Genomic DNA, 13,296 nt, shown 5'->3' on the forward strand with positions numbered 1-13,296 from the left:
TCCCATACATATTCCTTAATGAGTTTTAATAATATTATCATGCACTATTGTGGAGGTCAAAAACTCCAACAATCTCCCACTTGTCCGAGACAAGTTGTGCGATGATTATAACACACAATTGTGGATAACTCCTTACCCCAACAATATCTTGCTTATACCATACAAGGGTGTGTTATCGATTCTCTTGTCCATTTTAACAACAATCTCCAACTCAATGCAAGGTGTCTTTCAGGTCGCACTTGCATATGAACATATCGTGAGTGGTTTTCTCGATCGAGAGTGTGACTGCAAGACCGGAAAAATCTTCCATAGATTACTTCCGAGCGTGGCCACGCATTTCCAGTCACAACTCCTCGAGTGGCCTAGAGATGTTTAAACCCAACGTGGGTGGACAATTCCTGTCTGCCCTATATATCCTTTTGCACAATACAGATCACCATGACCCAGTAGATGTCCTTTGGCCTCCTTTCACGGCACGACCTAGGACAAAAACCAAAGTCACTCAGAAACTGCACTTGCTCAGATAATAGCCTCCAGTTTAAAGAATCGACTCATAGGAATATCATAGAAGTCCCTGCCACGACCAGGCTTCTGTAATAGATCTAAGGGACTCTATAAATGTCACTGCCTGGCAAAGTTTCTTACAGTCTGCCTATGTAAACGACTAGTCATCCTTATGACCTTATGGTGCTAAACCTACCATCAATCGTCTTACAATCTAGTGACTCCGAGACATCAATTCATTAAGTGACTAGGGGCTAATACAATGTTCATCCTATTCACTTGAATTGGGGTTCAACATTGTCTCCACAACCAATTCGGATAAACAAGGTATTCAATGTTTTCAGTCAAACTGAATAATTGAGTTCTTAAAGAGACTTAAACAATGAATGCGATCATGACTTACGTAAATATTAATACTCTATCCAATATTTACATAACAATCTTCAACAATTAAGGTATACTCCTCAATCACATTGAGATGACATAACCATCATGCCAGCCTTATGCCAACGGCTTTGGCTAGAGGATTAGCAACAGTTGCTTCACTCTAACTTCCATTGCTATTTTTCTTTTGTTCTATGTAATCTTTTCATCACATAGAACCTTTCTGAGTACATGTCTAAACAAGTTTTAGACTCTGGCTCTAAAGCCAGTCAAACACTCCCTCTGTTTTCACGGTCTCTCGGAAGACGATATTCGGCTAACAGAACTACTCTAGTTCCATTAACCTCCGGATATCAACTGTCTCTTATACAACATCGGATGTTGTAATGTACTTAGCTTTCGTTCATGATTTGTGCATATAACACTTATACATACACATCCTTCATATGACATCTTTTATGTATGACTCCTCATACATATATGTATAACTTCTTATACATACATGTATAACTTCTTATACATATTATTCTTTATGCACATAACTCTTTTACATGTTAATCATTCCTTAACAAGGCCCATAACATCTTATAAGCTTAAGAATGTTATCGTGTAACCTTTTTACACGAAATTCATAAATTCCGCCAAACTACAAGAGTAAATCCTCAGTGCTTCTCAAGTACTCAAGGATGCTCTTGATAATCATCCAATGACACTCACTAGAAAATGATTGGTAATGACTTCTCATATTCTCAATATGATAAGTCCCGACGAGGGCAGCTTTTAGCATATTTAATAGATCTTGCAGCGGAAGCTAAAGAGATCATATTGTGTTCAACAACTTGAACGAGTCAAGAATCTTATCACATAAGTCTCTCGACTAAAATTCTAATATCCATGGAGATCTATCTCATTAGATCCGGATATTTAAGATGCGCCATGCTACTCTCAAGTATTCACCCGAGAATATTTCTAGTCACTAATATGTCAAGCACATATTTGGACTAAGAAACTTCAACTTAGCTCCCACTAAACTCCATGTATCATCATGGTACCTCCACAACTCGAGTAATACCATTCTGATTAATATCATGATTGAACCCAAGGTTCCAACTCATTGACGTATATAAGATCACAAAAGGGATCTTTCAAGCATGCTAGGCTTCTTAGCAATGACAAGATCAACAAAACTTCTTCCTTCATGAGATACATTCAAGGAGAAAGTTTTGTTATCTTTTGCTCAATCCCATCCTCATAAGAGGCTATATTGATAAGAACATACGAATTGATAAAGGCATTTTGGGTTGTTTCAGACTCTCTGTAACCAACTCAAAACTGAAACATCTTATGTAACCTTTATGACAAGATCAAGGTAACCTAATTTGGTGCAAAGTATTCGCCCAAAATCAAGTCTCGAAAACATCTCATGTTTCCTTCCTTATTACATCTTGTGCAAGAAGACCAATTCGAATTGCATGGTGTCACGCCATCACATAGAGTTCATATTATAGAAAAGCCTTTGTTGAGGGTTGAAGATTCGTCACTTTCGAAAAGTCACTTTTTAAAAGTAACGCAATATTATCGCAAAATTATCTCCTTATAACCACTGAGCCTCAATAAGGAACGTCTTCTTGCATTGTACTCAGTTTGTGGGTCTTAGACTTCCGCAAGTTCAAAATTTCTCGCACTCCGTCTTTCAGAAAATGAAAATCTTTCTAGAAAGACAGCATTACGAGCCACAAACTATTTGTTCTCGTGTTGAAGGAGTAAAAACCAAGTGGTTCGATTTTGGATAATCCTCACAAAAACACAAATTGGTTCTGAACATAAACATTTATGGTCCCAAATGTATAAAAAAGACAAGTTAGGGACCCTCCCTATATATCCATATCTCATATGGTGTCATTTAGGCTATTATAGTCGGGTTTTAAACTTTTAGTGATAAAATAGCTTACAAAATTGCAAAAAATCTCAAACTATATCTCATAAAGTTCGGTTTAACTTCTTGACTACACCATACTCTATGGTGTCCTTAGAAGAAGGCATAGGTGAACTGGTTCACAATCTTCTTAGTAATCATCAAAGTCATTACTTGATATTACCCATTTGACCTTCAAAGTCATTACTTTGAAATTTCCAATCAAGATTTTGATCTTGCCGTGCTATTGGTTTACTACTTCATTTTGAAAATATTCCACATTTCAAAAATCACTTTTATGTTTTATTAAATAGACACGAAATATTCATATCTACTTAACATTACTGTAAAAGTAACGAAGTATATAAAAGCTACTATTGGCCTTACACATCCGTATGTATATGGTCAATCACCTCACTATTAGTGTTTCTTTTCTGCAAAAGAAAACATAATATATACACACACACGCCATAAGATTCTCAATCAAATGGTTGTACGATGTGCTAATCGTTTATACGTTAAACGAATTTACTTGAGGTTTGATCAATTGGGTTCACCGGATTAGAGACTTTAAAATCTACAAGATAGTATAATATTTATTTTTCGTGAAGAATGTAAAATTCCTCTAACTTGAGTGGTCTAAACCAACCACCAAGTTATCATAGGAGTAGGTACAATATTTTGTTTTAAATCACATGAGTGATGCCTTCTACGTATAAACATAGATGATTACATTCTTTTAAAACCAAATTTAGGTACAATTGTCCCTATCGAAATCGTTGCTACTCTAACACCATTTCGATACAAAAATATCCTATGCTAGACGTCTTACGTTTTATCAATTCATGTAAACTTCTTTACAAAGAAATGACCCATACTTGGTATCTCATACCAAGATAGTGGAACTTGCCTATCCTTTGAGTAGATGCCTCCTTCAATTTTGTTCTATCACATACATCTAGGGTTGCTTCTTCTTATCTCCCACTCACTTTTATATTCCTCTTTGCTTCAACAAGCAAAAATGAATCTTAAGAAGACATCTCTTCAAGTCATTCGTGATATTTTATACACTTAGTAAGAGTGAATTACTATAAGGTGAGTGCAACAAGTGGCAAAATCTCAACTTCTTGCGAAATTAGACTACCTTACCATTCAATTGTCATCATATTCCTAAACTCTTTAGCGCATAAATAATCGATTTGGCCTTTCTCGAAGTGAGCCATTTGACGGTATCATATTGGAGTATTCTATATGTTTTTGAAAACTCTTTTTGCAAACTCTTGAATTACTCTTGAGTAAGTAAAACTAATATCTCATCTTCATGACGGAGGTGTAACTTTCGAAATCAAGACTCTCTTGATAAAATGTGACTCCCTTTTAAACTCGTAATAAGAGTTTGCAACATGAAAACCCCTTTTTAATATGTATGGACGTTAAGTTGTAAAATAATCGCAAAAATCATTGTAAGCTTATATGAAGGTGATTTGGTAAATCATGTTACCAATCATTGATACAGAATTCCTTCAAAGAAACCGCATTCTATGAAAGAACGTAACGAGTATAATAATAAGTAGAGGATGTAAGGAGGATGAAGTGCGTGATGTCATAGTAAATACATAAATGAAACAGAATGAAAAATAGGAAAAATTAACATTAAATGTTTTAATTTTACTTGTGAAACATCTTTAACAAGTTTTAACATTTATATAATGAACTCCCACTAAATTATATAAATGATTCAAAGACCCAAATTTTAAACAAAAATGAGCATCGCTTGGGCAAAACATCTCATAATCGTGTAAATTCAGTAAGTCAACGATTGACTAATTCTACCTCTTGAACTCTTGGTTGACGAATTTCCTTAAATCCATCTACTAGTCCCGGAATAAAAAGACCGTCTTATACCCCGTTGAGTCCAACCAACTTTAGCGCGTGATAACCGATTATCACTCTACTTACCCGAGGTAAAAAGAGAACACCCCGCTTGGGCGAGCGTGACTCTAATGAACAAGGGATTCATAGGTGTTACTAATTGGTAAGGCTATTCTAAATTTTAGTTATGTGAGAGATCTTGTCAATTTAGTCATAAATTCCATATAAGTGAACTAAGTCGGCGAATGTAAATGACGTGAATTGACAATTGCGAAAAAAAAATGCATGTGAATGGCGATTTTGGCATGCGAGAAAAATAAAAGCAAGCAAGCATATGAATAATCCTAGTATAGCCTCCTAGTTAATAAAAACTAGACTATTACATATCGGAAACCAACTCCTTGGTCCCTTGCCTCTTCATTCCAAAAGTGGCTTCTCCTTGTGGGATTTGGAACACCTTCCCAAATTAGACTTTGTCTCGATGTAAATCCGTCTTTTGGAAACGCCGGTAAGAATAACTATTACAATTAAATTACATACCTATTCCTATTATACATTAATTAATAAAATAAATAAAACTATTAATTAATTACAAATCGACGTTACGAGATCGTATTTAAATTACAAACAAATCGCTATTCCCATTCATTTCGGGTAATAACGATTAAAATAAACTAGGCCATACTAGGTACAACAAAATAAATACTTTAAATAAAAGACAATCATTCATTCAACATAAATAAATATGCTTAAAATGCTATAAAATGATGCCAAAATCGCCCTATCTTACAATCGTTGGTATCCATCTCGGTTTTGTGGATTTAATCGATTTTTAACTTGTAAAAATCAATAATCAACACTTAAATCTCATTTAAGTCCAACCTAATTGTCCAAACTATTTCGGACCTCAAAATTAGTCCTCACTAATTTGATGATGAATAATTAGTTTGATTTGGTGATATTTTGCTAATTTAATCGGTAAAATCATAACTTTTAAGTAATAAATCCAAAATAATTGAAAATATTACCTAAAAATTGAAACAAAAAATTTTGAGTATTCTAGAACACTCCCAAGAGCACAAAAAAGTCAGAAAAATTGCCCAAAAATTTTGGATAAAATTTATGAAGAAAAAGATCGATATTTATCAAGGGCGGGAACAAATGTTTCAAATATATGATTAATTAAATTCACTTTTATCGACTTTTATCTCATAAAATCAATAAACACGAAAAACTTCAAACCAACCTTCGAAATTTTATATACAATCTGTAGAAAATATGCATGAAACACCATAAAAGTTTCATGACCCGAATCAATATTTAACTATTATTAGTTAATTCTTAACCAAAATACGACATTTTTGACTCGATTTTCTACCAAAATCCATTAAAATCAGCAAAATAACTTCACAAATCACCAAACTTTACCACAAACCTTTTGAGATCAGTAGGTATACATGTCCAAAAATTTTCGTGCTAAAACCACTTCTAACACAATTTTTGAGTTTACCAAATTATCTCATAATTTGTTTAATATGCTTAAAATCAACATGCAAATTACAAGCCTAAGCTCTGATACCACTTGAAAGATCATAGATACTAATTAGACTCTCTAATTAAAAATTAAATTATCTCATAATTTGTGTTTATGTGATCTATGTAACATGCATGCAATATAAAAGAATATTAATATAAAAGATGAGGAAAATAATTTTCCTTACATTGAGAAATGGTAGTATTTGGGCACAACCAAGATCACCCATCTTGGTTGTTCTTGAGCTATTCATATTGGCAAGATCCTTCTAGAATCCAAGTCTCCAAAAGAGAAGACCTCCTTACATGATGCACCGAAGAACTTACCCAAAACCTTACAAATATTAACTAGATATTATGTAAGATTACCATTGAAAATAATACTAACACTTAGTAAAAATATTAGATTTATAATACTAACTCTTAGTATGTGATTTCTAATATTTTTGGTTTTTAGAGAGATATGAACACAAGAATTTTCCACATGCAAAAGTTGTGTAAAAAATAAACAACACTAGTGTTGTATTCATAGAGTAGGACGGTTGGTGGAGGAGAAAGTGAAGTGTTTTTCTTTCTTATTTTATTCCACCCAATACTCATGGGTATGGGTAAGAGCAAAAGTACAATGAGAAGTGCACCCAATAGAATTCATGCATTAGTAATAATTGTGTCTAACAACACACAATCACACTACCATTTACACGGTCCAAATGACCCATTTACGAGTCCATTTTGGTTCTTATATTTGACGTACAAATATGTGTAATTTTATTTAAACATCGATTTATGTTTAAATACTTCCCAATTGATTCGTCTAAAACACTCCGTAAATATACGTGTACAGCTACACATATATTTTACGTACCAATACTAATCACATTAGTCTATTAGTACCAATCTTAACAATTAACTGCTTAATTATTAATTCCCGTCTCAAATAATTTATTATTCAATTATCGCATAATTAAATAATAATTTCTGCACCTCGAGTTCACAACTCGATATCTCTCTAAATTAATTAATCAATCGACTAACTTTTTAGTCTATTTATCAAGGGACTAATTTAAACTGTATCTAATACAATTAATTAGCTTTCATGTTGGGGCTCGTTCCTTTAGGTGTGACTGAAAGGGATCAGCTGAACACCGCCGTCTCACGACAGTAACGTCAAACCCAAGTTGGCCAACCGTTACTGATATACGTTGATCAGCTGACTAGTATTGCCAATGAATATCCCATGCATATTCCTTAATGAGTTTTAATAATATTATCATGCACTATCGTAGAGGACAAAAACTCCAACATATGGGTATCTACAGAGCCCCCAATTTGACCTAGGCTTGGACAAGGCGAAAGTCAAAGTATACCGAGGTCCCTCTCGACCTGAGGATTCCGCGGGTCGTTTAGAGTCCATTAGACTTGCGTATGTAAGCTCGCTAGCCATAAGAAGATATCATACCTGAAACTTTGTTGGAGCTTGCTTCTTGCTTCTGTTGAATCAAATCATCATCATTGGTCGTCGACCCGTAAACTTTCATATATGGTGGATTGAGCCTTATCCTTAGGCGTCTACGTATCCGTTGTAACGGAATCAAACCCGCATCGTAGTTCAGCAAACATTGGCATTCTGCTGAGTGACTTTACCCAAATACTGCTGGTATGCATTCTGCTAACTATACCCAAATGTTGCTGGTATGCATTCTGCTAAATATAGCCAAATGCTGCTGGTATGCATTCTATTAACTCTACCCAAAAGGTAGCTTTCTGAAAGGAGGTTGCCGTCATAATTTTGAGATACTTCTCCCATACTTTCACCCGCTAGAGTTATCAGTTTTCATCATCATAACTTGCTTAGGCTGTAATTCCTGGTGCCCAACTTTGAGCAGTATTGTTGTAATATCGCTGGTTGTATTCCGCTGGGGAACATTTTCGTCTTAGTAACCTGACACGGATTACTTTTACTTGGTGGAGACTTCTCCGTACATCATTGTGGCGGTCTCTGGAGCTTGGAAAGCGAACAAAGCCCTTAGTTGCATTGGGTCTAAAGTTTCTGACTTTAGGGTGACTGGCTGAAGCGTACCTGCTTAAAATTGGACATATATCATAACAGAAATCACATAATGCTATTCCGAACTTTCGGAAATCATAGCTCAGACATGGAAGGGCTCAAGGCCCGAACTAAAATATTGGGTTTCTAACCCGATTTGCACGTGGAAAGGGACTTCGCCCGGAATCATTACTTCATTTTGAAAATGGGCTTCACCCGGAATATACATTTGAAAATGGGCTGCGCCCGTAGCTCAAGTTTCACTTTGAAGATGGGCTTCACCCGGGATCATTTTATTTTGAAGATGGGCTTCACCCGGGACATTTCAAATTTCATTGGAAAACGATGAGTAAATATGTTTCGAGTTTCTGACTCGGGGGTTGACCCGTAAATGACATGGGCAAGATATAACCCGTAAAAAGAAACTGTAAGCGTGTATGGGTTCTTTTTTAATTCGAGTATGGACTCGCTGGGGATAAAAAAATGTTGATTGGTCATTCTGGCCCGCGAAAGATAAGTAAAGCCCGTGACAACGAACTTTTGGTGCAACAAGTGATAAAGGGATGTAAGGAAAACCCGGAGGCCCGTGTCCCAAGGCTTCGGTCGAACAACTTATGTGGCAAGCAAGGACTTTCCTAAAACCCTTGGAATTCTCTCCTTGTTTTTCATATATAAGGAGATCATGTTAGGAGGTAAATCATGACTTCTCTTCTTTTCTTCACAAAAAATTTTGTTAAGCATGAATTCTCTTCGAAAAACCATGTCATCGTGGGCTTCTGATTTCAAAGGATTAGATTCTCAAATACTTGTTGATACGGGATTAAAACAATTAGTCCCGTTAAGGCACGTCTTGCCCGAAACTGTCTTTCTTGATGAATGCGTAAAATTTTGGGACCTTACCCATCATGTTTTTGCTTTTACGGAAGGAGATATTAGTCCCTTTTCAGAAGAAATTGACATTGTAGGAGGTTGAAAGATTCAGCTGACTCCCGTTATTCCCGACTTTCAGGGAGGATGGGCTAACAAGTATTGTGATTTCCTTGGTTTGTCACGTGATGAGGCACGTGCCTTTGTTGACGGGGAACGAGTAAACTTACTCGCTATTGCTCAGAAGTTTGGTCGTGCTGACGACCCATTCATACCTGAGGCGTTCCGTCGTAGGGCTTTTGGATTGATTATGCTTCATCTTTATGCTTTTGAAGGGCATGTTGAGGTACCAACTTGTCATGGTAAATCAAAGTTCATTCGGATTGTTGAACAAATGGAGCAACGTAGGAGCCCGGCTTGGCTCATTCTTGCTGAAATCATTGGTGGGTTAGACGCTCGAAAGGCCAACCCGAACCTTGCTTATACTGGATCAACCCGTCTTCTACAGGTATGTCTTTTTTTTTTTCTTCTTTTCCGTTTTTCTTCTTTTTCCGTTTTTTTCTTCTTTTTTTTGTCTTTTTTTCTTTTTCGTTTTATTTTTTTTTTTTTTTTTTGCCCACCTCCTTTCTTTTCAGTGGGTTTTGACGTCATTTCGTGTATTCTAATTCGCTTTCGGTCCTTTTCACAGATTTGGCTATGTGAGAGACTCGAGTTAGTTGATCCACCAAAAGTTCCGGGTGCATATGAAGTGAGAAGCTTCACTTCTGGTCATCGTCAATTTTCTACTGGGAAGAAGGAGCCTTTCTGGCGACAGCGGCTTTCTGCCAATGCTGGTTTACATGTTAGATGGGCTTTACCCTGGCTTCGCCTTACTGCAGTTACTGGTTTGTCTGAAACTGATAGAACCAGACATCTCACTCTTTTGGGCTTGGACTGGTCCACCCATATCTGTCCGGACCGTGTTCTTCGAATGGTCGGTCGTTGGGAATGCATTCCTGCTATTGAGCCTGTTCGCGGCCAAGTTCAATGAGTGACTCTCGCGAGGTGTAATACATGGTTAGAGTCCTGGACTCGGAGAACTATTTGGCATATTTATGAGCCAGTTGCTTCTACTTGGGTGTCACCCTCTTATTTGCAGTGGACTATTGAACCTTCTTTCAAGGCCCAGAGAAAAATTTACGAGGATGAAGCTGTTGATTACAAATACCACAAGAGATGGGAGAAGAACCAAGAATTCTTTACTAGGACGACTCCGACTTCATATAGGCCCGAAACAGAGACTGACTCAACTCTTAGGACTGGCTCTTTTGCTTCAGATGTCTGGAAGAGGATAGGTCTGAGAAATGAAAGTGGGCTGACCTTTGCAGAGAGACTTGGTCCTCGACCTAGTGTGAAAGACAAACTGGGCCCTTGGGAAGAGTTGACGATTCCTCCGAAGAAAAGAGCCCGAGTGATGATGGGTGAGACTTCGTCTGGTCGTGATGGGGCATGTGGCCCGGCTAAGGGTAGCAAAGAGTAGTGTTTGACATTACCATATATTGTTACTATTACTGTTTGTGTGCTTTCCTTTTTAGTTTTGTGTGATGGGCTTTGCCCGGAATAAAATATTGTAACGGGCTTCGCCCGGAATTTAAAATAAATAGAAACTTATTATTTATTTGAAATCCCCAGTTTTTGCATCAAAAAATTTCATTTTTGTTTTACATATTTTGGTTGTGCTCTTAACTAAGAGTTGCCTATGTATCTGCTTTGCAACAGAATCAAACCAAGTCCGTAGTTCTCACATAAAATATTTCATGCAGTGTAAACAACTCACAACTTATTCTAAAAACATCTGCAATTCAAAAATTATTTCATAACAATTGAGAATGAGGTCGTCAAGTGTAGTATTTCTTCAGTTGGTCCAAACTCGTAGGATTTATGAAGTCATTCCCATCCAAATTTGTTAATCGAACAACGCCTTCCGACAAAATCTTCTTTACCAAATAAGGGCCTGCCTAGCTAATTTAGTTTGAACTTACCCCTCGGGTCAATTGGTAACAAAGCTCTAACTGATTTGAGAACCAGATCTCCCTCACTAATTCCCCTCGGTTTCACCTTTTTTGTTGAAATCTCTCTCCATCCTTTTCTGGTAGAGTTGGACATGGTACAATGCATTCAAACGCCACTCGTAGAGCATGACTAGTGAATCATATCTTGCTTGAACCCAATCTGCTTTAGAAACCTGCCTTTATAGGAGGATCCTTAGGTATGGTACTTCTAACTCAACTGGTTGGACCGCCTCCATTCCATATACCAAGTAATACGGGGTTGCTCCCGTGGCTGTTCTAATTGAAGTTCTATACCCCCATAATGCAAAGGGTATCTTTTCTGGCCATTCTTTATAGTTGTCAGACATCTTCCTTAAAATGGATGTAACTGTCTTATTAGCAGCCTCTACTGCACCATTGTCTGTGGCCGGTATGGTGATGACTTGTGATGTTTGATTTTTTACTTTTCAAGTATAACCTCGGTCTCAGCTTGGAAATGAGTTACATGATCACTGATGAACTCATGTGGTACTCCGTACCGGCAAATGATGTCATTCTGAATGAACTGTGCTACTTGCTTCGCTTTTAGCACATTATAAGAATTATCCTCTACCAACTTCGTGAAGTAGTCAATTGCAACAAGAATAAAACAATGCCCTCCAGTTCCTGAAAGGTGTACTTTTCCAATGATGTTGATTCCCCAGGTTGAAAATAGCCAAGATGACGTCATGGTGTATAACATGGAAGGTGCCACATGCTGTACATTTGCGAATATCTGACAATTGTGACAGTGCCTGACATATTTGCAACAATCCATTTCCATCGTTGTCCAATAATAACCAAGTCTTATGATTTTTCGGACAAACATATGGGCATTCATGTGTGGCCCACACTCAACGACGTGGACTTCTTCCATAACCTTTTCAGCTGTCGGTTTATCGACGCATCACAACAAAACACCCTGAGCCGTCTTATTGTATAATTTCCCGTCATCGCTATTAATTAATTGGGCGGATAACATTCGTAGAGCACGTTTTCTACACGTGACAAGGTCGGGAGGATACTCTCCTGTTTCCTTGAATTTAAAAATGGTTGTGTACCAGGGTTTGGTTTCACCTTCCTCGTTAGCGTTGATTACATTCATATAGGCGGGTGACGATCTTCGTTCGACACATATTGACATACTGTCTATGTGGTCGGGAATGTTGATCAAGGCTTCTAACTTGGACAATGCATCTGCAAATTGGTTTTCCTCTCTCGGGAAGTGAACATATCGAATATCCAATTCATCAATTTTGATTTGATATAGAGCCAAACTTTGGCTCCTAATTTTCCATGACCCACCCACTTGATTGATCACAAGGGACGAGTCTCCATGAACTAACAACTTCTTCACACCCAAGTCTAGAGCACTGCGTAAACCAAGCAAACATGCTTCATATTCAGCGGCGTTGTTTGTGACATTGAAATCCAGTTTGATGGACACGGGCACGTGTTTACCCGTTGGCGAGATAAGAAGTATGCCCACTCCATATCCCATATAGTTTGATGCTCCATCGAGATACAAATCCCATATGTCATTCTCGACGTGTACCACGTTTTCATCGGGAAATGACCAAGTGTTAATGACATCTGTTTCTTCGATTGGATTCTCGGCGAGGAAATCGGCGACTGCCCTTCCCTTGATTACTTTAAAAGGTAAATATTTGAGATCGAACTCTGATAACATGAGAGTCCATCTCGACATTCTTCCATTCAGCAGTGGTTTTTCAAACAAGTACTTGATCAGATCCATTTTTGAGTAGAGACTCACACTGTAGCTAAGCATGTAATGTTGTAATTTCTTTGTTGCCCAGACTAGGGCCAGACACGTCTTTTCAAGAGGTGTGTACTTTACTTCACAGTCTAAGAACTTTTTAATGATGTAGTAAATAGCTCTTTCTTCTTTGTCCACTGTTTGGGCTAACATAGCCTCATTGCCGTATCCGTAACAGTTAGATATAGCGATAACGACAGCCCGACTACTGGTGGGCTCAAAACTGGTGGAGAAGACAACACTTCTTTTACATTATCGAATGCGACACTGGTCATCCCACATAACATGTTCTCCGACCTTCAGTTTCTTAAAGATCGTCTCGCAAATC

The 13,296-nt window shown here is 37.3% G+C and overlaps 2 protein-coding genes across 2 annotated transcripts; both read right to left on the bottom strand.

Annotated features, from left to right (window-relative positions):
- Positions 1 to 11,612: 11,612 nt before the first annotated feature.
- On the bottom strand, positions 11,613 to 11,975 carry LOC141649036 (uncharacterized). Its single transcript, XM_074457739.1, has one exon. The coding sequence runs from the start codon at positions 11,973 to 11,975 to the stop codon at positions 11,613 to 11,615; it is 363 nt and encodes a 120-aa protein (XP_074313840.1).
- A 123-nt stretch (positions 11,976 to 12,098) lies between these two features.
- LOC141649037 (uncharacterized) lies at positions 12,099 to 12,947 on the bottom strand. The gene has a single exon (XM_074457740.1). It carries the CDS (start codon positions 12,945 to 12,947, stop codon positions 12,099 to 12,101), a length of 849 nt encoding a protein of 282 aa, XP_074313841.1.
- Between the last annotated feature and the right edge of the window lie 349 nt (positions 12,948 to 13,296).

The sequence above is a fragment of the Silene latifolia genome, chromosome 3, assembly GCF_048544455.1.
Source record: "Silene latifolia isolate original U9 population chromosome 3, ASM4854445v1, whole genome shotgun sequence".
NCBI classification, from domain to species: Eukaryota; Viridiplantae; Streptophyta; class Magnoliopsida; order Caryophyllales; family Caryophyllaceae; genus Silene; species Silene latifolia.